At 54.5% G+C, this 27,950-nt stretch overlaps 8 protein-coding genes and 1 non-coding gene across 9 annotated transcripts; 6 read left to right on the top strand and 3 right to left on the bottom strand.

Moving 5' to 3' along the window:
• Window positions 1–115: 115 nt before the first annotated feature.
• On the top strand, window positions 116–1,047 carry CHGG_00314 (uncharacterized protein; the record flags this gene model as incomplete). The annotated part of the gene is made up of 3 exons (XM_001219534.1): window positions 116–389; window positions 472–707; window positions 775–1,047. 3 exons carry the CDS (start codon window positions 116–118, stop codon window positions 1,045–1,047), a joined length of 783 nt encoding a protein of 260 aa, XP_001219535.1.
• A 1,071-nt stretch (window positions 1,048–2,118) lies between these two features.
• Window positions 2,119–5,559, top strand: CHGG_00313 (uncharacterized protein; the record flags this gene model as incomplete). The annotated part of the gene is made up of 1 exon (XM_001219533.1): window positions 2,119–5,559. The coding sequence occupies one exon, from the start codon at window positions 2,119–2,121 to the stop codon at window positions 5,557–5,559; it is 3,441 nt and encodes a 1,146-aa protein (XP_001219534.1).
• A 351-nt stretch (window positions 5,560–5,910) lies between these two features.
• CHGG_00312 (uncharacterized protein) lies at window positions 5,911–7,341 on the bottom strand (the record flags this gene model as incomplete). The annotated part of the gene is made up of 1 exon (XM_001219532.1): window positions 5,911–7,341. The coding sequence occupies one exon, from the start codon at window positions 7,339–7,341 to the stop codon at window positions 5,911–5,913; it is 1,431 nt and encodes a 476-aa protein (XP_001219533.1).
• Window positions 7,342–8,129: 788 nt separating this feature from the next.
• On the top strand, window positions 8,130–10,398 carry CHGG_00311 (uncharacterized protein; the record flags this gene model as incomplete). Its single annotated transcript, XM_001219531.1, has 4 exons — window positions 8,130–8,143; window positions 8,204–9,337; window positions 9,646–9,881; window positions 9,950–10,398. The coding sequence occupies 4 exons, from the start codon at window positions 8,130–8,132 to the stop codon at window positions 10,396–10,398; spliced, it is 1,833 nt and encodes a 610-aa protein (XP_001219532.1).
• A 1,074-nt stretch (window positions 10,399–11,472) lies between these two features.
• Window positions 11,473–13,786, top strand: CHGG_00310 (uncharacterized protein; the record flags this gene model as incomplete). Its single annotated transcript, XM_001219530.1, has 2 exons — window positions 11,473–11,547; window positions 11,633–13,786. The coding sequence occupies 2 exons, from the start codon at window positions 11,473–11,475 to the stop codon at window positions 13,784–13,786; spliced, it is 2,229 nt and encodes a 742-aa protein (XP_001219531.1).
• Window positions 13,787–14,600: 814 nt separating this feature from the next.
• Window positions 14,601–14,930, top strand: CHGG_00309 (uncharacterized protein; the record flags this gene model as incomplete). The annotated part of the gene is made up of 2 exons (XM_001219529.1): window positions 14,601–14,625; window positions 14,830–14,930. The coding sequence occupies 2 exons, from the start codon at window positions 14,601–14,603 to the stop codon at window positions 14,928–14,930; spliced, it is 126 nt and encodes a 41-aa protein (XP_001219530.1).
• A 3,043-nt stretch (window positions 14,931–17,973) lies between these two features.
• Window positions 17,974–18,057, bottom strand: CHGG_11129. Its single transcript has one exon. It is a non-coding gene; the product is annotated as a tRNA-Lys (tRNA).
• A 404-nt stretch (window positions 18,058–18,461) lies between these two features.
• CHGG_00308 (uncharacterized protein) lies at window positions 18,462–19,765 on the top strand (the record flags this gene model as incomplete). The annotated part of the gene is made up of 2 exons (XM_001219528.1): window positions 18,462–19,680; window positions 19,758–19,765. 2 exons carry the CDS (start codon window positions 18,462–18,464, stop codon window positions 19,763–19,765), a joined length of 1,227 nt encoding a protein of 408 aa, XP_001219529.1.
• Window positions 19,766–20,656: 891 nt separating this feature from the next.
• CHGG_00307 (uncharacterized protein) lies at window positions 20,657–27,459 on the bottom strand (the record flags this gene model as incomplete). The annotated part of the gene is made up of 6 exons (XM_001219527.1): window positions 20,657–21,216; window positions 21,399–21,576; window positions 21,633–21,934; window positions 22,546–22,897; window positions 23,190–26,427; window positions 26,624–27,459. The coding sequence occupies 6 exons, from the start codon at window positions 27,457–27,459 to the stop codon at window positions 20,657–20,659; spliced, it is 5,466 nt and encodes a 1,821-aa protein (XP_001219528.1).
• Between the last annotated feature and the right edge of the window lie 491 nt (window positions 27,460–27,950).

The following is a 27,950-nucleotide window of genomic DNA, read 5'->3' as shown; positions in this document are numbered from 1 at the left end:
GGATAAAGCTCGCATTTGCTTGGCTTGGCCCAGAGAGGGAGTTGTCACGTACGAACCAGAGTACCAGTACGTGTTTGTCTCTGCGCATAGTGTATTTCGAGGTGATACTCAGACCATGCGTATGAAAGTCGAATCTTTCCGTCCCGGCTACCCCCGTTGGTCCGCACTCGTTGCCTCGCACCACTCTTTTGCCGTCTTCCGGAGATTCCACAGACTCCGGATGCGTCTCCTCCTCCTGAAGCAAGATCAGCTCGCAGTAAAAGATGCCCGGCTCAGGGAGATTGACGAGGCCGAGAAATGGAACATTTGTCTCGCGAGAAGTCGATCGGACTCAAACGCTGAGCGAATTACGCTTCTTGAAGACACGGAGCGCCTGATGATGAGTTACGGTATGCAATTTGAAGACGGACCCCGCTGGCGTGGACGCACTGTTGTCATTCTACCTTGAAATCAAGCTGATAACACCCTTAGATGCTTTGTTGGAAAAGACCGCTCGCGCCATGGCCTATAACTCAGCATCCCCTCGGGCAGTGGCAAGTCTGCAGAACTGGGTCAACGGTAACAGATGCATTACTAGAGAAGAAACAGCCTTCCTCCATCATCTCGACGACCTGATCGAGATTTGCCCCACAAGTGATGATATCTTTGTCAAGCTGGAGTCCTGGGTCGAGGACGGCCTTCTCCACTTCTACAAGGGGTTCCGCCAGGTGAGTTTTGAGGCATCTGCTTATCATCTCTGCTTGTCTACTATCCCCGTCAAATCTCTGTGTGCAGCTCATGACACCGTGGCAGCGACCGGGCTTCGATGTATCCGTCGACCCGCATGTGCATATCTACTCAGGGTCCCTCATTCGGCGGCTTGCCCGTATGGTCTTCGTGCTCCTAACAACTTCACTCCTCACTGTGCCCATCGTAGCGTGCAATTCAGTCGGCGGCACGGCAGCTCGGATTGCGATTATCATTGCCAGCAATGTGCTCATTCAGGCCGTTTTCGGCAGCATGGCCAAGTCGAAGATGCTTGAACTGTTTGTTGCTGGAGCAACGTGAGTATCTCACCTCTCTGCAGCTCGATCGCACGGTCCGTGGGACGTAATTAGAACATTAGACCCAAGTGAAAGATAGCGTACAGAGCTAAAGTTTACACTGCACAGATACTCGGCGGTGCTCACAGTGTACCTTAGCAGTGGAGCTCCAGGGGACCAAAAATAAGCCCGAGCAGAAAAAGCTAGAGGGTACGGATTACTGTGGCTGATCTCCCCTTCAACGCACATGGAGACGGGGGGCCGCGGCCGTTCAGTGGTCGTATATTCGACGTCTCAAAACGTTCGTATCCGGCCCAATATCTGCTCGCGTTTGATAGTCATGTGGGTGCTGTGCAGGATTGATATCAGATTTACTGCTGATTATTGGTCGATGGCTTCACTTCCCTCCCCAAAGCCGGGCGATTTTGTGTGGGTGTACAAGAATGAGCAAATGCATGAACCAGCTGCAGAGGGGCGGCCGAGTCCTCTCGCCCGCCGGAGCTCCAATTTGTCCCTGAGGTGTTTGCCTTTTTCTGTCCTAGAATGCAACTAACGGCCTAGAGGCCGCATTCGAACAAAACCCCTCACGAGGCTGGCTGTCTGTCTTCTTCATAGATTTTGAGCCCGCTGTAATCGTTCAGCACCGGTGGTGCAAATCTGCCTATCTCCAACTCCGCCCTTTCCGAGTCGTCTCTGCATGGTGCTTCCCTCCCGGACTTTTCTTCGTTACCTGCACATGCCGAGGTGCCTATCGAGTTACATTACCTACGGGTAGTTCTCAAACTCCGCCAAGGTGGTGACCACCAACACACAATCACCGGCCCTGGTCATCGCGGCTCCCCGTCCTGAACCATAGGGCGGCGCTGGGAAACTTGGTCTGATGGAGATAATCGATAAATATGCCGTGGATTTTGCGGCCGAAATGGAGAAAATATGCAGCCGGCCTGGACGCGACATTTGGGATATCCCCGACGAGTATTTGCAGCAAAAAGCACAGCAATTTGTGGACGCGACAGTAGCACAAACTCAACGAAGTCGGCAGAAGCCGCATGTGTGTTTGTCCTTGCTGTATGGGATGGGATATAGGTTGTTTGAAATGTCCAAGGACGAGGGGTTCCCCCATGCTTCAGCTGGACACGTCAAGCTCGCCGTCGCATGCTGTAACGCAGGCTTGAGTCTAGCGACAAACAACACCGCATACCGCGCCGTACTCTTGTACCGGCTTCCGGAAATGTTGATCAGGTTGTACAAAACCACGGGGCAAGATGGAAGGTACCTCGACCAGAGTCTGGCCATTTCAAGGCAGCTTGTCCTGATAACAACCGGACCCAAAGACGAAGATTGGCAGGCCCTCAGAACAGAAGCACTGGAGCAAGTCTCGACCGCCCTGGAGCATCGCTATGCAGAGAAGAAAGAACCGCGGGACCTATACGAAGCGCTCCACTTGTGTCAAGAGGCGCTAAGTTTAACGAACGATCTTACTCGACAAGCGTCACTCCGAAGTAGGCTTGCTGAGATTCATAAAAGACGCTTTGAGATGGCCTGGGATCTGCCCCTCATCGATAAGGCCATTACAGAGGGGACAGCGGTTTGCGATGCGTGCAGTGGCGACAAGGACACTCTCGCCCAAGCCCTGAGCATGCTCAGCGGCTATCACCACAGCAAATATGAGCATTCCCATCAGTCCTCCGATCTCGAAAGCGCGGTCCACACCGCAACCCAGGCAGTGGAGCTGGAGCCGCAACTAATCCCCATCCGCATCGAGTGTCTCTTAAGCCGCTGCGTTGCACTTGGGAGCCGCTATACAAGAGACGGGAATCACAGAGACATAAATGACGCTCTCAAGGCGGGGTTGGAAGCCTCCGAGCTGGCCGGTGAAGACACTGTTTCTCGAGTCGCCATTCATAGTACGCTTGCAGAATTCTATCTGGTACGTAACGCGCGAGAAGGACAGTTGTCTGACGCCGAGGAGGCGGGACGGCAGGCGAAGATAGCTGTCGCTCTGGCGCCAGTTGGGGTTGCCGCCCGCTTGTCGGCTCTCAGCATCCAACTCTCAGCTGCGTGTGCTAGGTATGTGGCAATTCCCGACTCCTCCATCCGCGAGGAGGCACTGGAAATTGCCAAGGAGATCGAGAAACACACATCGAAACAAGACCCGGCCCGGGGGCTCGTTTGGATCAACCTGGGGTGGCTGCATCACTGCCAATACAGAGAAACGGAGGATATATCACACCTCGTGCTGGCTATAGAGGCGGCAAGGAAGGCAGTCAGCCTCATTCTGGAAATCAATCCGATGCGCCCAGATGCCGAGGCCAGCCTCGGAGGGAGACTGCTGGCCCGTTACAAGACAGATGGATCGGAAGCAACCCTAGGCGAAGCGATCAAGTATCTTGAAACGGCAGAAGCTCGGGTCCCTGACAGCTCAAGCGTCAAGGTTCGTCACCTCGGGCACCTGGCTGCAGCGTTGATGAAGCGGTCCGATGCTACAAACGACAAAGACAAGCAAGACAGCGACCGAAAGAAAGCCGTGGCGATGTTTAAATCAGCCGCGTCCAACGAACTTGGCACTCCTAGCGATAGAATTGGCTGCGCTCAACGCGCCATTGAGATTCTCGTCGTTCAAGGGAAAATTTCCGAAGCCAAGGCGCTGGCCGACGAGGCAATGAAGCTTCTCCCTCTCGTGTGCCTTCGCTACACATGCAAAGAAGACCAGCAGCGTGCCATGATGCGAATCCCGGGCTTTGCCTCGGAGGCGGCTTCGCTGAGTCTCTTAGCTAAGGACGTTGAAAAGGCCGTAGAGTGGCTCGAGTTGGGCCGGGGCGTCATCCTCGGCTACACCATGGATGACGCGGCGGACCTGTCAGCGCTGAGGGAAAGTCACCCAGACCTTGTCCGTCGTTATGAGTCTCTCGTCAGAAGAGGGTCTGCCGATCAGGTTGAATCCTATCGTAACTCGGCACTCCCCGTACATCTTGCAGAAAGGTGGGACGAGACCATCCAAGAGCACGTACAGGTGGCCAGCGGAATGCGGGACGTGATTGCCGCTGCGCTGGGTAGGGAACAGAGGCAGGCCGCTCAGGACCTTAATGTCTGTATTGAGGAGATACGGGGATTGGAAGGCCACGAGAGATTCCGGATGCCACTTGTGCCGGACGACTGGAAGGCACTCGCAAGCACCGGCCCGATCGTGATGGTAAACATGACAGACATCGGCCGACATGCCATTCTCATCACCTCCAAAGCCGTGACGGCAATGGAACTGCAAGATCCACGCCACGACAACGCAACTCATCGTCCTCAAGGAGACCATCGGGATCCCGGACAGGACGCTCCGACCGACCGAGACATCGTGGACGCAGATTCCCCGCAAATTGATCCCGGCATGGAGAGGTTTTCGAGTCTCTGGAACAACTGCGTGAGTCCTGTGCTTGAAAAGCTCAAAGAGATGGGATGCCTTCATGTTGCGGCCGACCAGCCTGAAAGGGCACCCCCGCGCATTTGGTGGATTGGCTGTGGTGGCGCCAGCTCTCTCCCCTTCCACGCCGCTGGTCTCGATTTCGACGAGGGCTCAGCCAACAACGCACTGAGCATCGTGTCATCCTACACCCCAACCCTCAAAGCTCTTGCATACTCACGGTCTCGTGCATTGCGTCTGTCGAGGTGCCCACATGGCGGTCGCGATGACAAGGTGCTTGCTTCGTCGATAGAAAGGAATGTTACCGTGCGCGGCGGCACAAACGAGTCAGGTTTAGATGCCAGGAACGGACCTGTCGAAGATGAGACAACAAGGGCAGGGCTAGCGCTTCCTACACAAGCACCATGTATAGCAACTGCTGGGAGTGCCTGTACGCCAGAGTCAATCCTGCTCGTGACGATGCCGACCACTCCTGGTCAGAGGGACCTACCCGGCGTTAATGCCGAGAGTAAGGCATTACGAGAGGCATGCAGAGACCGCTATCTCATTGAGGAGCTCGAACACCCCACCGCCGCCCAGGTGCTCGACAAATTCGTGGACTCAACCATTGTGCACTTCGCATGCCACGGCTTCTCGGACCCCGTGTACCCGTCAAACAGCCGGCTGATGCTGCAAAAGAATGGAATATCCACCACTGCCACCACAACTGGCAAGAAGAATAAGCCAGAGCGCATAGCGGTCGAGGACAAGCTGACGTTGAAGGATGTGTCTATCGCCGCGTTCGAGGCGGGGAACGAGTCACGCTTTTGGCTCGCCGTGCTGTCCGCATGCTCGACAGCTGAGACGCGGGCTATGTGGCTCGCTGACGAAGGACTGCATCTGGCCGCGGGCTTCCAGGCAGCCGGGTTTGCCCACGTCGTCGGCACGCTGTGGCGGGCCGAGGACGACGCTTGCCGCCGTGTCACCGAGCACTTTTATGCGTACTTGAATAGGGAGACGGCGAAGGAGCGCGGAGGAGAGGCGGTCGTTGCAGAGGCTCTTTGGTATGCTGTTATGATGCTACGAAAGGAGACGGGGTGTGGCCCTGATCTGTGGGCTCCGTTTGTTCATTTCGGTGTCTGAAGGGTTGATTGGTTTTGAGCTCCTACACTTCTCGGTCCTTTAAGAGTCAAGTTTCACTGCCCCTATTTCTTTTTGGTGCAATTCTTGTTTGAACGGTCACCGATGCTCGGGTACTCCAGCTTTTGGGAAGGAATCCATGGTGTGGGAACGGGTTCCAATGGTAGGGACTGGAGTCAGCGCAGGTATCGCATCTTCTTTCGGCTGCTGCGCTGTCCTTGTTTCGTATGTTAATGAACCTTGCCATCATTGCATTCTGAGTTGCTAAATATTCCGGCTGGTGTGAGTCTTTGGTTACCATATATCATCTTGGACACGGGGATCATGCGTGACGCTGCAATAAATATAGCGTCGTTAACGTGCGGTTCCCCCTGATCCCTTCTCCTTTTTGAACAGAAACGACCAACTCGACCCTGATGCTTTTGATGACGATCCCTTTGCTGCATCCTCCATCTTCCTGAACGTTGCTTGCTGCAACACCATCCAGCGGCCCTCCATCTCATCTTGACTGATGGCAGGTTTCCCCGCGAGAGGGTCTGTGTCTTTGTGCTCCGCGCCGTCGTAATCCCCATCCCCCACCCCGAGAACCTGGCATAAAGCAACTGATTTTTCCAGGAGCCACTCTTGATACTTCAGACCATGCTTCCAGTGGTCCGGCAATGCGTAGTAGCCAAGATAGGCGCCCAACAAGGCCCCGGCAAAACATGCGTTTGTGTCGGCATCCCCACCGCGCATGATGAGATCCGTAATGAGCTGCTCAAAGAGGAAAGTCCGGTCCAACAAGCCGTTCTTGCTTGCCGCGAGCCTCCTAATCGCCATCCGCAAGAGCACGACCCCCGAACCAAGTGTCTTGTACACATACCCGATCGCAGCCTGCTCATCCAAGTTCAGCTTCTCTAACCCACTTTCAGGTCCGACATGCTTCCACAATTCCTCGATATCCAATTCACCCCCGTCCCCCGTACCCTGGAACCACTCCAGCCCACGCTTCACCACCGCATCCACATCCCCCTCCACCACCACCTCACCCCTCGCCAGCGCCCTCACCAACCCCGTTCCCGCCACACACGCCAGCACACAGCGCGGATCAAAGTGCGTAACCCGCGACAGCGCCGCAGCCACCTCAAACGCCTCCTCCTCCTCCCGGAACAGACACACCAACCCCAGCGGATGCGTCCGCATCAGGCTCCCATTCGGCGCCACGCGCCGCCCCGTCTTCTCCCAGTACTCGCGCGCCACGCGCTCCGGGTCGGCGTCAAACCCCGCTGACGCCACCACCGTGCCCACCAGCCGCCCCAGCCCCAGCGGCATGGTATCCAGCGGCCGGAAGCCCTGGCTCACCCACACGCGCAGCCGCGCCGCCAGGGCCTGCTGCGTCGGCATCGGGGGCGGCGGATGCAACTCCCTCCCGTCAGCACCACCAGGGGCACCACCACCAGGGGCCCGGGTGCCGCCCGTGCGCGCGGTATGCAGAAACGCCAGCAGCACCAGCAGCGCGTGGTCGGTGTCGTCGGTCCAGTCGCCGGGGAGTTTGGGGGCGCGGTGCGCGTCGAGTTTGAAGGGTGTTGGGGGTGTGTGTGCTGCGTGGTTGCCGCTGCCGCCGAGGGTGAATTTGCCGGTGGGGTAGGCGGTCGCGGCGGTCGCGGCTGTCATGAATTCTGTGTAGAGACCGATGGCGTCGCCGAGGGCGGAGCCGATCAGTGAGCCGGTGATGCGGTCTTGTAGGGTGGCGTGGAGGAGGTGTGTTGTGGCGGAGGCGGGGAGGGTGGTGGTTGGGTTGGTCATGGTTATGGTGGGTTGGTTTGGTTTGATGGTTGCGGATGGGTGGTGTGGTGAGATGATGATACGAATATGGGAGATGGTGTTCTCGGAACAGGTTGGGTACCTTAATTAGGTATTCGGAAAGGCTTTGTTCCAGGCTGAATGGGGTCCTGGGGTCAGGGATACTCGTGCCGACACGTCGCCGATCAGCCGCACTCGTCTTGCAGGCCGTGGCTTGGTGTTAGGCAACCACGAGAATTGCAAGCGCCTGTTTACGCAATCACTTGGCTCACATTCGTATAACAGCATTGTTTGCATATCAGTCGGTACGCACTCCTCCTCCCGATGCGGCTGCGCACTTGTCACACATCACAAGCTGTTGAGCCCCTGAGCCCCTGAACAATGACCATTCCTCAAGATCTTGGCAACTGCTTTCGTAGCGCTGCCGTTGGTTTCCTCATGCGATTTGTTGGGCCTCGCTTTTCCCGTTCCACGGCCGCTAATACCAAAAACATTTGGTGTCGCTGAAGCAAGTAGCCGGCCGTAACAACCCAACTTAGCCCGTTACTCAAGGGAAGGGCTCCCAAGCACCCACGAAATACTATCAAGCACCCAGCTATACCTAATCGGGATAATGGTTTTTCCATACCTCCGAGTGAATCACCAATACCAAAATTTCGGGCCGCTGTCACCTGGCCAGCTTACCATACCGTTGCGTGACTTCCGCAAAGTCGCTTCGAGATCAGCAGCGCCGAAGCAGCAGCAAAATTGCCGACGACCCAGTCACATCGACAACCCGATCTCTTCATGCAATGCCCTCACGCCGGTACGCTGCCATTTCTTTTATGCTTAGGGGTTCAAACTGACCCTCTCGATGCACTTCTAGAATAGGTACCTTTGCCATGACAAAGCATTCCACGGAACCGATTCCTCGACCGTGCGGCCCGCCGCCACCCGTCAAGATTTACGAGAGCCTAGACGACCTGTTTCAAGATATCTGCACTCACGGACAGGCACACGGCTATAGCATCGTCAAGAATGGGAAAAACGGACTCAAATACAAGTTCAGATGTGCCAAGGCTCGCAAGTACAAGGATCAACGCTCCTCCGAAATTCACGAGAGCAAGCGGAGGAAGTCCAGCACCCAGATGACCGGCTGCAAGTTCCGACTGACAGCCAAGCCGCTACCTGATGGCAAGTGGCTGTTAGAGGTGCCTGAAGGGGAGTTCTCAAGTCACAATCACGGCTGGAATGAAGCGACTTCGTTTGCTTTGAACCGCACCCGAGTTTTGGCTGTCCATCAGGAAGAGGTCATCCAGACGGCCAACGCTGGCAGTAGACCTTCTCAGATTCTTGCTGCGATAGATGCTGCCTGGGTTGGAGTCATGGGCAAGGACATAAGGAATCTTCTTCAAAAACATCGCCGCCAGGAGCTCCGGGGCCGTTCGCCACTCCAAACCTTGTACGAGGACTTCCTTGTACCTGCTGAGAGCCAGTACGAGTACATCGACACCCGGGACAACCAAAATCGCATTACCTCTCTTACCATCGCTCCCAAGAGCGGCCTGGAGCTCTTCAAGCAGGATCCCGACCTCCTTTTACTGGATTCCATCTACGAAACCAATTGCCACGGGATGCCAATGTTTAACGCCTGCGGCGTTACACAGGAAAACAAGACTTTTAACTGGTCGATCACGTTCATGAGCGGGGAGAAGCAGGATCATTACGAAGGCGCCCTGGATGCCCAGCTGAGGATCCTGACGAAGCACAACATTCGCCTGCCTGGTCTGATTGTTACAGATCGTGAACTAGCCCTGCTCAATGCCCTCGAAGCTAGCGATGCGTGGCGCCCGATTCCACACCTCCTCTGCCGCTGGCACGTTAACATGAACGTGCTTTCCAAGACCCGACGATTCTTTCCAGCAGCAATCAAGCAGGGCAGCGAATACCACCGTCACCCTAAGTTCAAGGAATTCCTGAAGGAATGGAACGCTCTCCTGTCCGCCAGTACTCCCAAAGCGTACGAGCAATCGCTTGCCAGCTTCAGATTAGCCGGGAAACATCCATAGGAAGCGGTCAAATATGCCGTGAATGTGTGGCTAACACCTTGGAAGGTAAGGATCTTTTTGGGCGCTTGCTAATCTTCGCTGACATCGAGAAGGAGAAACTAGTGATCTGCTGGACCAACCAGGTGCCTCACATGGGCTACGTTACTACTTCAGCAGTTGAATCATCCCATTCTTCCATCAAGAAATACCTGGTCACATCCAGGGGTGACCTCAAGGGCGTCTTTGAGCGCCTCGTGCTGTTCTAGAAGAACCAACGCAGCGCCCTTGACCACAACACTTCCTGGAACACGAACAAGGTCCCTACTCGCTGTCATAGCGTCATCTACAGCTACATCCGGGGCCAGATTTCAACTTACGCGTTGCATTTGCTTGCTACTGAAGTGGCAAAGCTACCCGCGAAAGACGCGCCGGGTGGGAAGGGCGATATTTGCACATGTCCGCTGCCGGCTACCCATGGGCTTCCCTGCCGCCACACTCTCTATAAGCATCTTACCGGTGATGGCCCTGTTGAGCTGAAGCAAATCCACAAGCATTGGTGGAGTTATCGGCCGTGACCGACGGAGAGGAGCAGCAGATCGTCAACGTCGTGCCAAATATTCCCGTTGAGCCCGTCAAGGTCAAGGGTAAAGGCAGACCTGCTGGGGCCATCGCCTCGGTCTCTGCTTCGAAGAAGAAGGGTGAGGGAATCACTGGTACCAAGCGGCTGCCTTCGGCGTTCGAATATGAGCTCGAGAATGAACCAGCTACGGCTGTGCCCCCGTCAACTGCTCCTTCCATAATGAAGGGAGCATCGGCGGGCAAGCCACGCGGCCGCCCTCGCAAACAACAACCGCAGCTACAAGCTCAGCGGCAAACTCAGGAAGCTGACTGCATTGTGGTAGCAGTTACATCAGAGACGGAGGCAGCCACATCAACTCCTGCAGTCAGAACTACAAAGCTGGGGTTACTGCGGCTGCAGGAAGTTGAAGAAGATCTATACGAGCCTGGAACGGCACCGCCGCGAGCGTATTAGTGCATCATTGATGCCCTCGATTCTGTTGATCCCGAGGTCGAGGATACACATGATGCGTTGCTTGCTGATGGAGAGGCTGATGCTCGGCTGGCTTGTGGGGGGTGGCTAGATCGCACAGCGCCACGGGTATATAGCACGGCGGTATCCCTGATTCGGGAAAGCTCCCGCCCCGCCCGTGCAGCAGGACAATTGTGAATTCGTGACAGCTGCCAAGCGGGCCACAAGCCGGCGCCTGCTGCTCCAACTTTCATGAGCCTTAACCAGCAGGTCCCGCTTTAGCTGCTGAAGATAGGACGCTGAACACTTGGAGAAAGTAGCCTCCAAGCTGATCTGCTAACAACAACCAAGGCAAGAGGTAAATGGTGCAGCGAGAAAGAGGGAATTAGTAGGGGGCTTGTACGAGTTAAAGGCAAAACGATTTGATCCGGATGTAGTTAGCGTGCTAAGGCCCTATAGGCCCAGTGCCTCCGGGCGAAATAAATTCCATTCATCCATCCATCTGTCACGTCCCCCTGCGAGGACGTAACTCTGGCGTAGATATTCCGACACTAATGGCCAGTGGGCTGTTGAGCTTCCTAATGGCGTTGGCGGTTCCCACAATCACGGCTGGAGCGATCCAGCTGCCTTCGCTGCTGCACGCGCCGAGCAGCTTTCCCCGTGGCATGACGGCTCCAGAGACACAGACCCGGGTTGAGGACTCCATTTGGGTCGCTGGCACTTCGATGAAGACCGGAGTCGCAGTCAACTCCGAGGTCACGAGTACGGCACCGGGTCTTCAAGGGCTGGAACAAGCCGGGTGTGATTTGCGTTGACGTCATTTGAGCAGGTTGATTAAGCTGTGGCAGACGCTGTGTGCCCGCTTGGCAGCTGTTCAGGATATTCAATCTTATACTGCTGCAGGGCGGCGCGGGAGCTTTCCCGAATCAGGGATAGCGCTGTGCTCTATACCCGTGGCGCTGTGCGATCTAGCCATTCCCTATATTTACAGTACGGGGAGGCGCTTTTCACAGTCCGAGTAGACATGCTCTCCCCAAATCAACGCTCTTGACGACCACAGCGATATTTGGAGCAAAAATGCTTGGCCAGTTATCCTTAACCAGGCACCCAGCCGCCCGCGCATGGTCAATGTCACATACTGTTAAGCCTCTGGTAAGTGACGGAAAACACCTCGACCGCCAGTGATGAGACTAGGTGATGTGAAAGATCCATAGCACTGATAAGACACTAGTGTCAGGCCTTCTGCCTTGGTGGCTCCTTTCGCTTCTTCACGAACACGCATAACTTGCTTACACGGCAGAAAAAGAGCTGTTCATTTACCCCGTCCAAGGAGCAGCAAGAGATCGCAGAACTTTGCGGTACGAAGAATGTTATCGTGTCGGCTCGGCCAGGCTCCGGCAAAACGGCTACGGCTGAGGCTATTGTAGCCGCCCACCCAGACAAACGAGTAGTTGTGCTCACCTACTCAAAGAGACTTGAGCTGGAGACCCATCGACGGCTTTGCACCTACTCTAACTGCAAAGTCTTCACTTTTCACGCCATGGCCGGCTTGCTTTTTGGGACCCTTGTCCCCAACGACGCTACTTTGGCGCAGCAGAAAAAACGAGTCCTTGATCGCAACGAGCTTCCTCGGTGGGATTCCGCGCCCTTCGACATTATTGTTTTAGACGAGTTTCAGGATTGTACCAAACTCCTCTTCTGGCTTATTAACTGCTTCATCCTCGCCAACGACCAGAAGGCGGGGGGTCAATCTGCCCGTCTCGTCGTATTGGGTGATGAGCGACAAGCCATTTACGGATTCCGTGGTGCCGATGACCGCTACCTTACTTTGGCTCCTGAAGTACTGGGTATTATCAGCCCATATCCCTTTACCAAGATTCAGTTGGATCGAAGTTTTCGACTATCGGATCAGTCAGTTCGGTTCATCAACAATACTTTTCTCAGTGGCGAATCATACATCACCAGCTCCAAGCCTGGGCCTAAGCCTATTATCCTAAGATGCCATCTTCGGAACAGCTATGCGAGGTTAGCTAAGCATCTGTCAGACCTGATCAAGCTCTACGGGGCTAAGAATACCGCAATTATAGCGCCAGCTGTGCGTAAACTCAGGCCATTACAGGACGTTGTCAACATCTTGTCAAAGAAATACGGAGAGCCCATCGCCGTATCAATCGACGACGAGGTTCCTCTAGATGACAGGGTAATTAAGGGCAAGCTGTGTGTTTCTACAATTCACCAGTTCAAAGGCAGCGAGCGTGATCTGGTCATCCTCTTCGGCCTCGATTCCTCGTTTCTTTTTGGCCGCGATCTTCCCCATGATCAATGCCCCAACGAGGCTTTTGTGGCTCTAACACGTGCCGCAGAACAGCTTGTCTTGGTCCATAATGAGGATAAGAAGCTCATGCCTTTTGCATCGGTCGAAGCTCTATACGAAACCGCCAACATTATCAACATGACAAGAAATCGGAACAACATTAAACCGCCCGATCCTTCAGGCCGACCCTTTAAGCGTGGGCCTACCGTCCCAGGCTGTATCGCGGTCCGAGACATAGCCCGGCACATAACAGATGAACATCTCGACGCCATTGTTCATACTCACCTATGTATCCAGGTACAATCGCCTCTACCAGAGGATCAGCACATTAAACTCCCAGATGTCGTGATTTCGGACAAAGGAAAGAGGTTCTACGAAGCTGTGAGCGATTTGAATGGCCTTGTCGTTGCCGCAGCGTTTGAGCATGAGATGGCTGGAACATTGAGTGCGCTTGGACTCGGCCAACGCAAGACTGACACAGCTCCTGAAATCCGCTCACGGGAAGGTGTCTCTTGGCTTTGTCGAAAGGCCTGTGCCTACCAAGCTCTCGTCTCGGGCTATCTCTCGCGCGACATCCAGATGGCAAACCACAAATTCGATTGGATAGAACCTGACGACCTTGCCCTCGCGTGCAGTCGACTCCGGCGAGAGCTCAGTGGAATAGCCGCAAACCCCAGGTTCGAGGTTGAATCTGTGGGGAGTTTCCGCATTGATGATCAGAGATGCCGACTCTTTGGTCGAGCTGACATCGTGGCGGCTTCATCCAATTCGGACGGGAACAACGTTGGGGGCGTGGAGTCTGTCTGGGAGATCAAATTTGTCTCACAACTTTCAAACCAGCATGTCATACAGGCATGTACGTATGCCTGCTTGTTGAAACTCCCGCGCATTGTACTCTACAATGTACGAAATGGGCAGAAGTGGAACATCACACCTCGTGACGGGCAAGAGGGGTTGCGTTCCATGATGGAACGCGTCCTAAAACTTAAACATACAACTCAGGGCAAGATGAGTGATAAGGAGTTCATTGAGATGTGTACCCGGGCGAGCTTGGAAGTGCTGAATCTGCGTTCTTAGGTAGGTAGCTTACGGTAGGAAAAGGCGCCTGTTTTGCCCTTATCAAGATTTGGCAGCGAGGGCCTTCCAACCGACAGGAGTTCTACAAGATGCAATGAGCTACCACCATGCTGTATGACTACGGGCAGCCAGAGATGTGGCAGACACGGAGTTTTGCCGACAGGTGCATCCCAACGACGACGTATAACGTGCAGCATGGCCTGGAGAACATGGGTGTATACAATGCGAGTCAGTTTTATTGGCAAGCTACAGCTCCCACTGTTGGGGACATGAATGTTAAGGTAAATATTATTATTCATACTCCGCTGTGCCCTAGGGCGTGCCGGACCCTCTGCTATTTTGTGTACAGGAAAACCGTGCCCTCCCGGGCCGGGTGAAAAACCCATACCAACATTCAAGGAACGATGCGTTCTGGTGAGTCTGCGTATACAAAGAGAGGAGGCCTCCTGGCCAAGTTGTACATCGGCAGCTTCCCCGAGTCCATCAGCCAGTCGAGGACTCTCCTCGCGATCCGTGCAGTCGTGGGAATGATGCCGTGTAGAACAGAGTAAAAGTCCCGTCGTGTCCGAATTCCAGTTCTCTCCCATCTTCTAGTCAACGGTGGGGCCAAACACCACACTACCAGGTGTTCGGCAGTCTCTCGTCCCTCGCCACACTCGCAGGCAGGAGTCAGAACCTCCGGGACTCCCCGTGTAAACAAGAAGTACCGTAAGCCTATTGCTCCCGTCTGGATTTGAATCAGCAGTGAGCTCTTCGCCTTGCTGAGACCGTCGTGCCTCCTTAGGGTTCCGTTCCGGAATAGCGTCTCCTGCTGATGGTCAAAGTCGTCCGCCGGCCTGGTGATTGCCCTGCCGTCCCGTTCCTTTAGCCACCTCGCTTTCCAAGCCTCTTCTACTACCCTGTTCGTATCAACAATTCCCCACGTCCAGCGCATGACCGTGCCCGTGGCTCTCTCCACCGCCGTAGGCCCTTGAGGTCCCAAGGTTCGCGGTCGGCCCCTGTTGCCCCTCCTCGAGCTAAGTCTCTGCTGTATCTTGCGGCAGGCGGTGAGGACAACGCTCGCCGCCGTCTTCTTGCCGCCTTGACCGTCGTCCAGATCGGGTCGTTGGAGTCGGTTTTCGAAATCTGCAAGCCGTTTGTTTAGGTGATTACAAATCCAATGGTGGTGCCCATGTCTCTGTCTCGAGGTTACGGATGGGGGTAGACTTAAAGGCTCCCGCCACAATCCGCAAGCTCTTGTTCTGGGCCTTCCCAAGGGCCTTAGTGATGCCTTTCTTTACCGGCTCGCCTCCCACATCCGTGGGGATGTGAAACGATGATGCGCCATAGGCCAGCGCCGACCGGATGCACTTTGTGTACACTTCTCGCGCTTTGGCTAGCCCCATTCCCCACGTCTTTGCCACGATCCTCGATAAGTCAGAACCCCTGCATGTGGGCACCCCCCGGATTTGGGCACTTACACCTGCATCGACACCCAACCTAGCCCAACCACTTCAAACAGCCACAACTTCGTCAATCTTCTTCCTCAACACTCCCTTTTTGGTATACTGAATCTTTTGTTGAAGATGGTCGACTATACCAAAGAACAACTTTACCAGGCCCTTTTACAGGTGCGAAACGGCCGACCGTTGGCCAAGGTAGCCAGGGAATGGGCTATACCCAGGTCAACTCTCCAGAACCGGGAAAAAGGCCACCAACCGCGGGCAGTGGCCTTCGAAGAATTGCAAAAGCTTTCGAGGGTTCAGGAGGACCGTCTAGCCGAGTGGGTTCGCAATCAGGTGGCTATTGGTAACCCTCCTACCCATTCGCAAATCAAGGAACTGGCCCAGCGAATACTTCAGGCCCGGGGAGACCAAACAACCATTGGTAAACGCTGGTTAACCCGGTTTATGAACCGGCATCCCTTCCTCCAAACCCAGAGGGCCAGAACTGTGGAAAAGACCCGGGTAAATGGAGCCACCATTGATATTATTCGTGGTTGGTTTCCGTACCTCAACGTTCCAGCCATCAAGGCCATCAAGCCAGCCAACAGATGGAATATAGATGAGGCTGGGATTATGGAAGGCAAGGGAGTCAACGGCCTGGTTGTTGGGACCAAGGAAAAGAAGGCTATCCTGAAAGCTGACCCCGGTAAACGGGCGTGGACCTCCTTCATCGAATGCATCTCGGCTACCGGCCAGTACCTCAGCCCCCTGGTTATTTTCAAGGGTAAAACTGTTCAACAACAATGGTTTCCTTTGGATTTGAAGCCTTTTAGCGATTGGGAGTTTACAGCAACCGACAACAGGTGGACCAACAATGCAGTTGCAGTCGAATGGCTGGAAAAGATCTTCATTCCACAAACCCAGCCTACCAACCCTACCGACTACCGACTTCTGATTCTGGATGGCCACGGGAGCCACACAAGTGATGACTTTATGTGGTTATGCCTCAAACATCGTATCCACGTCATCTACCTACCGGCACACTGTTCGCACGTTCTACAACCGTTGGATATGGTAGTTTGGCTATCAAGGAGGCCGAAAACCAGGTCCTGCGTGCCCAGTTGGAAGCTGTTAAGCCCAGGAAACGTGTCACGGGCACAGCCCGTTCCTTGTAGGGTTAGGGTTGCACGGCTGAACCCCGAGGTGGGCTGTACGTAGCTCTGCGCTGGTCTGTGCGCAGCCACAGGGTTTTCCCTGAGTGCGCCTCGCCTCCCACATTCGGTTCCTCGTGCAACCACGCAATATACCAGCTTGCCCCTACCACGGTGATCCTGACCGTGATAAAACGGAAGAGGGTAGATACTAACCCAAACGAACTGTTTGCAAATACCTCGGATATTTACAGGGCACAGGTGGCTGCAGGGGCCAGGGAACCGAGCCCAGTGGATAGTTTCGAAGAAGAGAATTCTAGTGATGGTAGCGATTGTATTGTAGTAGCAACGAAAGGTAGAAAATAGTGGTAATGAAATGGGGGTGGTCGATTTCCTAATTCGGATGTGTAAGTGCCCAAATCCGGGGGGTGCCCACATGCAGGGGTTCTGACTTAGGGCATATCTCTGGGTCCCCAGCTTCTTCTCCACCGCCACCAGGTGAGCCTTCCAGTTGAGTTTCCAGTCCAACCAGACTCCCAGGAATCTGGCAGACCCTTCTGGTTTAACGGGGCTAGTGCCTCCCCCTGGGTTGGCAAGGTTTACCTGTTCGGTCCACTGCTGTTGGAAAGCCAACAGCTACGAATTAACGGTACCAAGGTGATTGGGTGCCAAAAGGTAACGAAAGAGGGGCAACCAGTCCATTGATGATGATGTCTGTATCTCTGTCTCTGTCTCGTTCCCATTGCCGCGGGCCTCGCCCTGATCCTGAAAATACTAATGCCCGGCCACTAGTTACCCCTGAATTGCCCCTCCTAACCGCCTTCCAAATCCAACAGAAACTGAAACAAGAGCTATGTAACGGTCCTAGGAGTATATTGCAACTATCTGGTGACGACTCTACAAGTACACTAAGCTTGAAGATGAAAAGGAAAGAGCAGAGAGGCTGGCAGCTCATGGGGCTGCTTTATGATCGCGAGTGCGGTGGCCCGAGCGCATTACTAGAATGTTCGGTGTGCTGTGGGGCAACTGGGAATGGCTTCATCCAGGGGTTCGGTGGACCGTGCTTGTACGTGAGCTGGCCGAGGGTTACCGAGGCCCACCTCGGGCACAGCCCGTTACAAGCTGGGTGACTACACTAGGTGATATCCCATTTTGTCGTTCACGTAACCGCAACCTCAAAGCCCACATGTTGGAAAACCTACAGCCACGGATACCGAGATGGGACAGTCACACGTAGCGAAGACAATGTAATTACGTCCAGTTGACTCGATTGATGGTCGACTATTGCAGTGCCACCGTTGTGATTTCTGTGTCTGGTTCAAACAGCTGTGGGCAGGCGTCTGACCCTGAAAAATACCGCATCTGGTCCCCTGGGTCCACCTCAGGGGGTTTGATTACGCCTTGGCGACCACACGCCAAAGGCGTGGTCCTAACCCTGTAATCTTGACACCACACCAACTGGTAGCGGGGATGTTACCCAATGTAATCTATAGACATCGTGAAGCCACACAATACTCCAATCACACGGCTATTCCCGAGAAACAAAAAACAAAGACCGGTGAGGTCATTGCAAGGAAAAATAGAAAAAGAAAGGCATCGCTGCCGGGAATTGAGCCCGACGTGGGGGTCGAACCCACAACCTTGAGATGTGTTGAGATGTAAGAGTCTCACGCTCTACCGATTGAGCTAGCCGGGCAGGCTAGATAACTTGTTGAAGGCGGCTGCAGGAGTGCAAACTGAGTACCTCCTACTTCCGCCGCTCAGGGGTAACCTCCAAGGCTTGCTGCACTTAGTGACGGGTAGTTAGTTGTTGTTAAGGCAACAGGAGTGACCGTGCCCGCTGCGCGCGGGCACGCCAAAGGAAGCCTGGAGGAACTTGCCGGCTGCAGGTAGGCCCCATAGCGGAGTCAACGATGTAATTGTCTTTTTTTTTTTTCCATTTCATGATGGTTATTGACGAATGCTGGGAAAGTAAGGAAACGTGGTTTCTTCAGTCAGACTAGCGTCGAATCGTACAGTCGCGCCCTCTTTTTTCCCGCTGTAGACCTCTTGCTTCTGATTGGCTCGGGAGAGGGTTATCGCCCGTTTGGCGGGATCCCAATGGTCCTGTTCTTCGGGGACTTCTTCCAGTTCGACCCCGTCCTGCAGACCAGCCTCCTCTTGCCGGCGCCCAGGGACCGTGGCGGACAGAGACCGGAAAGCTTGGCGAAGCATCTCGCAGCGCACAGGCTGTTCCTCCAGTTCACAACCGTTGTCATCCTCCAGGAGCAGGTCCGCGCGGCTGGTTGCCCAAGGCTTCGGGGCTTCCTCGGGCGCCTGCGCAACGGCGAGCAGACCGAGCTGGACTTCCAGCGGCTCAGTCAACGCCTTTATACACCGTCGTGCAAGGCGTCCTTCGTAGACGGTCTGAGAGCCATCACGCCCCTGAACCAAGACCGGTGGGAGCTGAACATGGCAGCCGTCGTCCAGTGGGCCCGTGCCTACGGCAAACACATCTCCATCTTTGTAGCCAAGCATGACACCGAATCGGCGAAGCGGCTGCGCGTCGAAGAGCTGGGCGACGTGCTCCGCCACAGAGACGACTCGCAGCTGCCAACCCCGGGCCTGTTCTTCTACGCGCAGGGGATGCCGGTCGTGGTGACTCGGAACCAGTTTATTGAGCTGAAGGTCGTCAACGGGGCACCTTTCAAGGCCGTCGACATCTTCCCCGATCCCGCCGCCGGCACCATCGCCCTCGCCAGCGATGTGACTCTTCATCTTGGACCGCCGGTGGCCGTCCTCCTTGAGTCAGACGACAGCGCGGGCCTCGCCATCCCCGGGCTCCCCAATGGCACGATCCTGATCAAGAGCAAGACGGTCGCCATCCCGAGCCAAATGCGGGGCAAGGAGGGCGGATGGAGGGGCAAGCCGGGTTTTCGGTGGGTCACCCACAGAACGGGACCTCTTTGCACGCCGGCCTTCGCCATGACGGATCAGAAGAGCCAGGGAAAGCAGTTCTCAGACGTCCTCGTCAACCTGAAAGGCGTACGCGGCGGCGGCACAGCGACTCGGCCCAGTTTCATGAGCTTGTACGTGCAGCTGTCGAGGGCGCAGAGCTCGGACGGGCTGCATCTGTTTCGGAAGCCGGCGCGCAGTGACTTCATCGAGCCGAAGAACGTGCTTGATAGAGACATGAGGGACGCCATCCTCAAGCTGGAACGACAGGGTGAGGAGACCAGACGGCGGTTCGAGGAAGACCACAGGCACGAGCCGTGGTTTCAGGAATGGGACGCCATGCCTGAATCAGCGCAGGCTGCTGAAGCTGCTGACGAAGATGCGGGTACGTCGCTCTAGTAGCAATAGTCAACCCATAATAGATGTCGACCATGAAACCTTATTTCCGCCACTTTTTGACAGAAATTTAATTTCTTGGTTCGTGATTGTCGAGGATTGCGCGACGGAGGCACGCAAAGGCACGAGCGAAGCAGCGAGTCACAGGGGCCTTGATGCCAAAGTGCGGGTAAGCGGCTTTTTTCCGGAGATTTGATTGGCCAGAACAAAGCAACAACGGTCCGTGCACCTCCACCGCCAAGACCAACTGCGAGATGCCAATTCGACGAAGCAGAATGCAGATGACGCCAGACTTCGAGATGCTATCGAGAGAAGTCGAAAAGGAGAAAAAAGCCAAAATTCTACAGTGAGAAGAAGTCGACAGTGCAGGTTAGAATGACACCGTTTTGTAGGGTTTGTTTTTTGGGTTTTTTTCATGGAGAAAAAACTGGTCCGTGCTTAGAGCAGGCCATGGCATTTTTGAGTTTTTGACCTAAGGAACCTGGAGTTCCTCCAGGCATAGGGCTCTGATCCTACATCTGGGACTTGATTAAACGGTAGCCTTATCAATGATTTGCTTGTACTCGAACATGTAAGTGCGTTGCAGTTTGTCCATCAACTGAGTAGGCAGCCCCTAAATCACCATTCAACTCGGTATTTTAATCAAGAAGGCTCAATAAAAGTCGAACATGTGGACGTTGAAACAGCTACTGGTTGTAATTAAAATTGCTGGCGTCGCTTCGTTCGTCAGTCGCACGGCCCTTCGCTACGTTACGGGGCGCTTCCTTCCTCTCTCCCGCTCCTGGCAATTTTCCTGTCCCTCTCCGGAGGACAATCCGGGTTAGGGTTGAATACGGGAGAGACGAAGCGTCAATATCTGTCCGTCGGCCAACAACTCCATTCACTCGAGCTTCTTATCCCACCTATACCAATCATTTCTATTATTGTTCCAAGCGCTGATGCATCTACACTCTCGTCGTCGCTACTTATATACCTATTGACTCCTCTGAGGGATCCTTCCCCCCCACAGCATCTAACGCCTGCAGTTGCCTGATAATAGCTCGTGATGGTGTCTCGCGATAGATCCGAGAGGTGTGCGGTGATTCTTGCTGACGTAGAATCGACTTTGACCCCTTGCCTGCTGCCTCATCAGAGTGTTTAGCGCAAATGAATCGGAAGCTGTGATGTTCAGCGAATCGGCCATCTTCCCACTTCATGGCATGCTGGATGTAATCCTGATAGGAGATCTTGCGCTGCCTAGGTTCAACGAAGTCCGCAACCCCTCGAGGAAACAGGGTCGGGCAAGCTAGTGAGAGCAGCGCATGCGTTTGGTTGAACTCGTCGAGAGGAGTACGTCGGATGGAAGGCATCTTCAGCTGATGAGCAGCCTGAGGCTCAACGGGCTGTAGGGGCACTTGCTCATTGGCGGCATTGACTTCAGCAGCCCCACCGTCGACTCGCTCCTGGAGCTGGTTCAATTCTGAGTCATGGACTAGCATATTGGGCACCTCAGCTTCGTCAACAACCTCTCCGTCCTCTTCCGGCTCTTCAACAGGCCAGAATCTGCAGGCAAACCTTCACACTCCTCGACCTCGTGGATATTCGGCTGATCAAAGACGTTGCCGTCCTCTGGCAACTGGGAGAGGTTGTCGTAGTTCCAGGTGAAATTCCTATAGCCAGGGTGGTTGTCGGCGAGGAATCTGAGCCATGTCTCGACTGCTGCTCGACGGACTCGGAAGCGGTTGCGGAATTGTCGGTCCATCTGTTCAGCATTCTCAGATCCACGTGGGCGGAGGATAACAATGTCCAAATCCTTGGGCAATAAGGGAAGCTCGGAATACACCTTGCCCACGTCGCGCAGGAAGTGTACAATATGACCACGATACTTGTATTGCTGCCCACGAACCTGGTGCTAGTTAGTAAGTAGACTCTCTCGCAGGAAACATCGCATACAGTGAATACATTGACGCTGACGTGCACACGCGCAATGAAAAGCTCCTCCAACGGCTTTAGTTGGGGCAACTGTGGTGGGACCGGGCCAAAATCAAGCTTGTTCTCTGCGGAGAAAAAAAAAGATTCCTCCTGCCGTTTCTTGTCATCCTTGTCGTGGCAGTGCTTACAAACGCCATCCGCCATGAGCTTGATGTCAAACCAGCGCTCCTTGCAACGCAGACATCGTTGCATCTCCTCTGCGGCAAGCGCTTCGTCGAACTCCCTCTTGATCGCAATGTCTTCGGCCAACAGCGGCGTCTCCTGGTCGTCGCCTGTAAACCGCGGACCGGGTTCGTTAAATTCTCGCGGAGGGTTTTCTTGGGGAGGATTTTGCGTAGGTGGGCGGCCAACAGGATTGCGTCCGTGAGGGCGTCCGCGAGGGCGTCCGCGAGACCCAGTTGCAATTAATTAGTAGTAGTAGTAGTAGTAGTTTATTAACGCCCGGCGGGTCAACCGAAAGGGCAACTAGTATTACAATCTGACGATACATTTCCCAAGATATGTCTTAATCTCTTTGAAGCCCGTAAAGTTCATTCTAGTTCATATTCCGACAGTTACCATTTCACTGCGAATTCTCGTGGGTTTAGTAGGGCTGTTAGTAGGCTGGCTTGAAGGCGATTCTCCAAGTGTTCGACGTCCTATCTTCAGCAGCTGAAGCGGGTGCCTGCTATTTGTGTCACGAGGTGAGGGGGTCCGGTGCTGTCGGGTGTGGTGGGTTAGGTGATTTAGTCGGCCTGTGGTTCGTTCGTGTCGAGTCGGCCCGTCGCCATTGCGAACCGTATGGTTGCGCGAACGGCAGCCATGTCAGGAGTCCAGTCGTTCTTGTCCGACGGCGATTTCCCTCCTAGATAGAAGGAAATATTGCTTCTCTGAGTGTCTGTACATTCGAGCATCTTTCTTCGGTACGCTGTCCATTTTGTGCATCGGAATAGGAAGTGGTCCACTGTCTCTTTTGCTTGTCCACATGCGCACTGGTCTGACGGTGCTACTCCGATTCGGTGGAGGTAACCGTTGAGCCTTGCCATGCCTGTTCTGAGCTGAGCAAGTTTGGCAGCCTCCTTATGAGATAGATGATCGTACAGCAGTTGGGTGTGTTTCCCTGGTAGTGCTGCGTCGACTCGCTTGGAATGAGCTCCGACTTTGTCTGGCAGGTGATTGCTGCTGTCTCTCTTGGACCGTGCTACGTTGAGGGTTGTCGACCGCATCCTGGGCATTTGTACTTCCGGAGCGGCGCCCTGTCGAGTGGCATGTTTTGCGTTCCCCTTGGCGATTTCCCAAAGCTTGTTTTCTTCTCTTGCAGGGAACCATCGTATTGATACTGTGTTTCCGTTCCTGCGTAGTTCTCTGATTGATTGGTATATCTGGCAGATGTGCCGTTGCCCGGACTGTCGTCGAGCGTGTCGGATCGCGAGAACAGCCGCTTTGTTGCGTGTTGAGAGCTCGATGCGGCTAGATCTAAACGTTGGCAGTGTGCCTAACGCTCGTTCGATGGCCGCAAGTTCCCCAGAGTATGGATTTTGTTCTGACCTTGAGCCAAGCGTAGAGGAAGAAGGTCCCAAGTTTTGGGGTGCCGTATGCAGATGCCGGCAGCGTCGCAGCTCCGCCAACTCCCACCAGGCCGTTTCGCGCCGAGCTGCTTACGGCGATGCATATAATATCGTCGTTGGCATTCCGGCGTGTTGTCGTCGGCTCGTTAGTGACAGTTTGTACACGGTTCTCCCAAGGTGTCAATGTGAACGGGTTAATGGTTTCCAGCTCGTCCATTGCGATGTCTTTCAGTGTGTCTGCCACCTGGTAGAGTGGCGAGCGGTGGCTTTTCCTGAACTTTCGCATTTGAGACGTGTTTCTGCGTAATGGGTTGGTGTATGGCAGGGTGTGAATATCGGTCCATAGTTTGATGGCCCGTCTCCAGAACCGATCTTGTGCGCTGGCAATATGAGCTTCTGCTTCCGCTACGCTCGTTGCCACTGTGAGGAAGGTCCCCACGATGGCTTGCGCCGCCACTCTCTGGATCCTGTTGATGGGTCCTGCGAGTTTATTCTTGCATGCGTGCATCCACACATTGGAGGCGTAGTCTACCACGGGGGCAACTGTGCATGTAAACAGCTGCCGCGCCGTTGATGGGGACAGACCTCGGAGGCGTTTCAGTTCCATCGCTGCTTCCAGGCCTTTGGACGCAGCCCTCCAAATGTGTTCTTTGTACTTTAGTTTTGTGTCCATGAGCACGCCAAGGATCTTGACATGGTCTTGAGGCTTGACAATCTGCCCCTTGATGGTGAATGGTTGTGCGTCGGTCTTATAGATTGTGCGAGTGAAGTGTATGATTGCTGTCTTCTGGACATTGAAGGTCGCACCACTCCTTGTCTCCCAGTCTAGGGCGTCCCTGATGATGGCTTCTATGCCTTCTCGGTTGCTCTGCGCCGTAGGTCCCGTGATCCACGCTGTAAAGTCATCCACGAAGGCTATCGCACCACCACGGCTGTCGATTCGTCGTTGTACGAGGTCCGCGTTGAAGAAGAGGAATAAGATCGGGGATAGGGGAGAGCCTTGAGGTAGACCAGCCTGAGGTAGGCTTTGAATCTCGGATGTATATCCATTGACTTGAATTGTGGCTGTGCGCTCCGAGCAGAAGGCGTTTGTCCATTGAAGCAGCTCGTCTGGGATGCCTCGTGCCTTCATCCGCTGAAGAAGTCTTTCCTTGCAGACTCCATTGTAGGCTCCTTTCACATCAAAGCTGATCAGACTTGCTACCTTTCGACCTCTCCAGGCGGTGTAAATCTGTTCCTGGAGGAGTATGAGCGCTTGCTCCGCCGATCGTTGCTTGCACGCTCCGAAGTGGTTGGTCGGGAGGAGCCCATATGTCTCAACCGCATGTGAGATCCTTTCGGCGACGACCGACTCCAGCAGCTTGCCGAGCGTTGCTAGAAGTGAGATCGGTCTCCAGGCTTTGGCAGCACTGTAGTCGTCCTTGCCGGGCTTCTTAAGCGGTATGATCTTGGCGTGTCGCCATTGACTGGGCAGTGTGCTATGCTCCAGAGATGCTCGAAATAGTGCGAGAACACGGTACTTGACCACTGGCCAAGTCTGCTTCCAGACTATCGCCGGTAAGCCGTCCTCCCCAGGTGCTTTCCAAGATTTGGCTGCGAATAGTTGTCGCTCTACCTCTTCCATGGTGATTGGCGGCATTGCTACGGGAGCTCGCTGCGGTCTAGCACCTTCATCTTCAATCCTCTCTGGAAGGGGAGGAAAGAAGGTGGTTAAGAGTTCTTCTTGTTCTCTGTGGTCGGCCGTGGCTGTTCCGTCTGCTCTGACGAGCTGTGGCACCTTCCCGAACGCTATGTCGTCGCTAGACTTTAGGTATTTGGCAGCCTTCCAGATATTGCTGTTGTCTTCAAGAAAGTCGTCCCAGTGCTTCTTCTTCTGTTGCCGGATAGCGTCGTGGTACTGTTTCGCAGCCGCTTTCGCCATTTCCTCCAAGTCCACCAAGGATCGCCCGGCTCGTCGTTCGGTCCGAGCACGGTTCCTCCAGTATGTGTAAATGCGACGCAGTTGTGTAAGGTCGGTTGTCCACCACCGCTTGGCATATGGCGATGGTCTCGCTTTCGGTGTCAGGGTTTGGACCGTCTCCAAGACCGCCGACATTAGTCGGTCTGTCTGCTGCTGTACAGTGCCTCCCGAAGGGGTGGCGTCTAGTGCCCTCGCAATCTCGGTTTTAATTTCTTTCCAAGGTGCATTCTGGAGCAGAAGCCGGTCCCGTTCCTTTGGTACTGGGACCAAGGTGTCAAAGACCGTCTCAATCGCGCGGTGATCCGATCCGTGTTTCGTCCTGTGGATCGCACACTTGACTGTTGTTTCCGCCAGCTCGGCAGACGCCAGGACCAGGTCGATGGTCGTGTTGGAATCCCCGAGATGCCATGTCTTTGTGCCCCGTCGAAGCAGACTGCGAAGGGCAAACTCGTTCATCAGGTCGATGATACTATCTGCCTCTCCTTTTATTTCCACAGATACATCGTCTCCTCCCCACAGCTGGTCGTGCCGGTTGAAATCTCCGGCAATTACCACGTCTACCGTCGTGCCCGCGTCTCGTCTTGCACCCATGATTGTCTTGTGTAAATTGTCGCACGTCTCCCGTAGAGCTTGAGGGTCCTGCTTTGGTACGTAGACCGATACTACCAAGACTCGCCGACCGGGGAGCCTTAAGATTGCTGCTGTCATGTCCGGCGACCCTATCGGTACCTGTTCCGCCTCCACGTCCTTGTTCACCCAAAGCATACTTCGAACTGCCCATCTGCCTTCCCTCCAAGTCGAGGGAACCATCTTGATCCACTTGTGATGTCCCATGGGGGTTGTGAAGAGTCGGCCATGAATCCTACGTGCATGAGGCTCCTGGATGGCCAAGACTGTTGCGTTCTGAATGTCCTTGTCGTTCATCAAGCTTTCGTGCACCACACCTTGCTTCCTCACATTAAGCTGGATTAGGCGGAGCGTTCTACTCATGACGAGATGGGTAGAGCCTCTGGCAGCTTCTGCTAAATGATTCATGTGGGCCGCCGCATAAGATGCATTTGGCAACCACTTCGCTGCAGCTGCGATGGTGGTGACCATCCTTGCCGCACTTGGCGCACGCTTGACGGTTTCTGCACTGGAACGCTTTGTGGCCGATCTGCTGGCAGTTGTAGCACTGGTCCGGCCGCATCCGACGTTCGAACACCCCCGTATACCCTGATTCTCCTCCGGCGTAGAAGAAGCCTTCATTGAGGAGTCTCTTGGCATCGCCGAGTTTCGTGACATACACTACCATGGATCCATACGCTTTTGCAGTGTCCTTTCGACTCAGCCAAGCTATCTTGGCAATCTGCACGTCGTTTTCCTGGCCCAGGACTTCCGCGGTCCCAGGGAGGACCTTGCTCTCGCCGTCGAGGACAGCCGTACGGTTGACATTGTCGACTTTGATCGGGTACAGCTGATCTCGAAGGACTCTCGCACCCGGCGTTTTCTTTGCTTCGACGATGTCTTTGATCTTCTTCAATTCCCCTTCGTTCCTACTGATGACCCTAAGACGATTGGTGCTTCCTCTATCTCTTGTGACGGCAACACAGCGCCAGCTGGGTTGGTCGCCAGGCGCACGCATATCATGCTCAATGAGCTTGCGAAGCGCTACTGGTGTAGCTTCACTGGCATGATCCTCCGGAACCCTTGACATGTCCACGATGCAGAACGTCGGTTCCGGTGTCGCCGGCCGACCGGTGGAGGTCGGCGGGGTGGGAATGCTGACCAGAGGGGTCTGTCGGGCGATGTCTGCATACGTCGGTCGATACGATGGGGTTTCTTGAGCTCTAGTCATGGTGTGTAGCTGTATCTTGGTCTGCTCGAGCTCACTGCGGGCTTGAGTGAGCTCCTCTCGCGCCTGTGCCAGCTCTTGAGTCAGCTGGGCCGTCATTTTGGCGATCTCCTCTGCCATATGGTCCTTAAGTTTTTTGAATTCCGTCTGAATTTCTGCTTTCATGATGTTCAATTTGTTGTTAAGGTCATGATCCACGGTTTGTTCTGATTCTCGGGTCTCGTCCCTCGCCTCGTCGGCTGCTGCAACCCGGATGGTGCGATTCTTGTGATTTCTCGGCATTTTCTCAATGTTGCTTTCCTCTTCCCAATCCATATCTTCTTGTAGCTTTGACTCTATCGCCCTTCTCGTCTTCACCTTCTTTCGCTGGGGGCGGCGTTGTCCCGCTCCTGGAGTTCCGGAATCGCCTCTCATGACGTCAATGACGTTTGAACCACCGCGCGCCGCACCAGGCATCTGGAAAAGACAAAATCTTCCACCGGATGCCTCAAAATAAAAGAAGTTGTTTTGATGCCAATTATCTCTGCCGCGACACTCTCCGTCCCTAATGTGTTGGATGTCTTACGGCCCTCCGCAATTAATTAGTAAGTTACTATGTCTTGCGTGCCACAGCCGTCTCCACCGCCGCCTCAGTAGCGCCGCCTAGAACGACTATCACGTCTTCCATAGAAACAGCCTGGACTTGAAAGCGGCAGACGTGCAAACGGATGGAGTGGCGACGTTCGCGAAGGTCGAGCGGATTGCGAGGGCTGGATGGATGGATGGAACGGATTGCGAGGGCATGAATGGTGCAGTTTAGGGAGAACCCATAAGACAGGTGACGAAGTGAACTTCGAGCCGGAGCGTGCTTGTTAACCAATCAGTGATCGCGATAAAGTTTCTTATCAATTTCGCATAGTTAGTTAACTATACTAATTTCTCCCATGACCTCGGAAGGTGGGTGAGCC

The sequence above is a fragment of the Chaetomium globosum genome, genomic scaffold, assembly GCF_000143365.1.
Source record: "Chaetomium globosum CBS 148.51 scaffold_1 genomic scaffold, whole genome shotgun sequence".
NCBI lineage: Eukaryota > Fungi > Ascomycota > Sordariomycetes > Sordariales > Chaetomiaceae > Chaetomium > Chaetomium globosum.
This window is presented reverse-complemented; position numbering and strand designations above follow the sequence as displayed.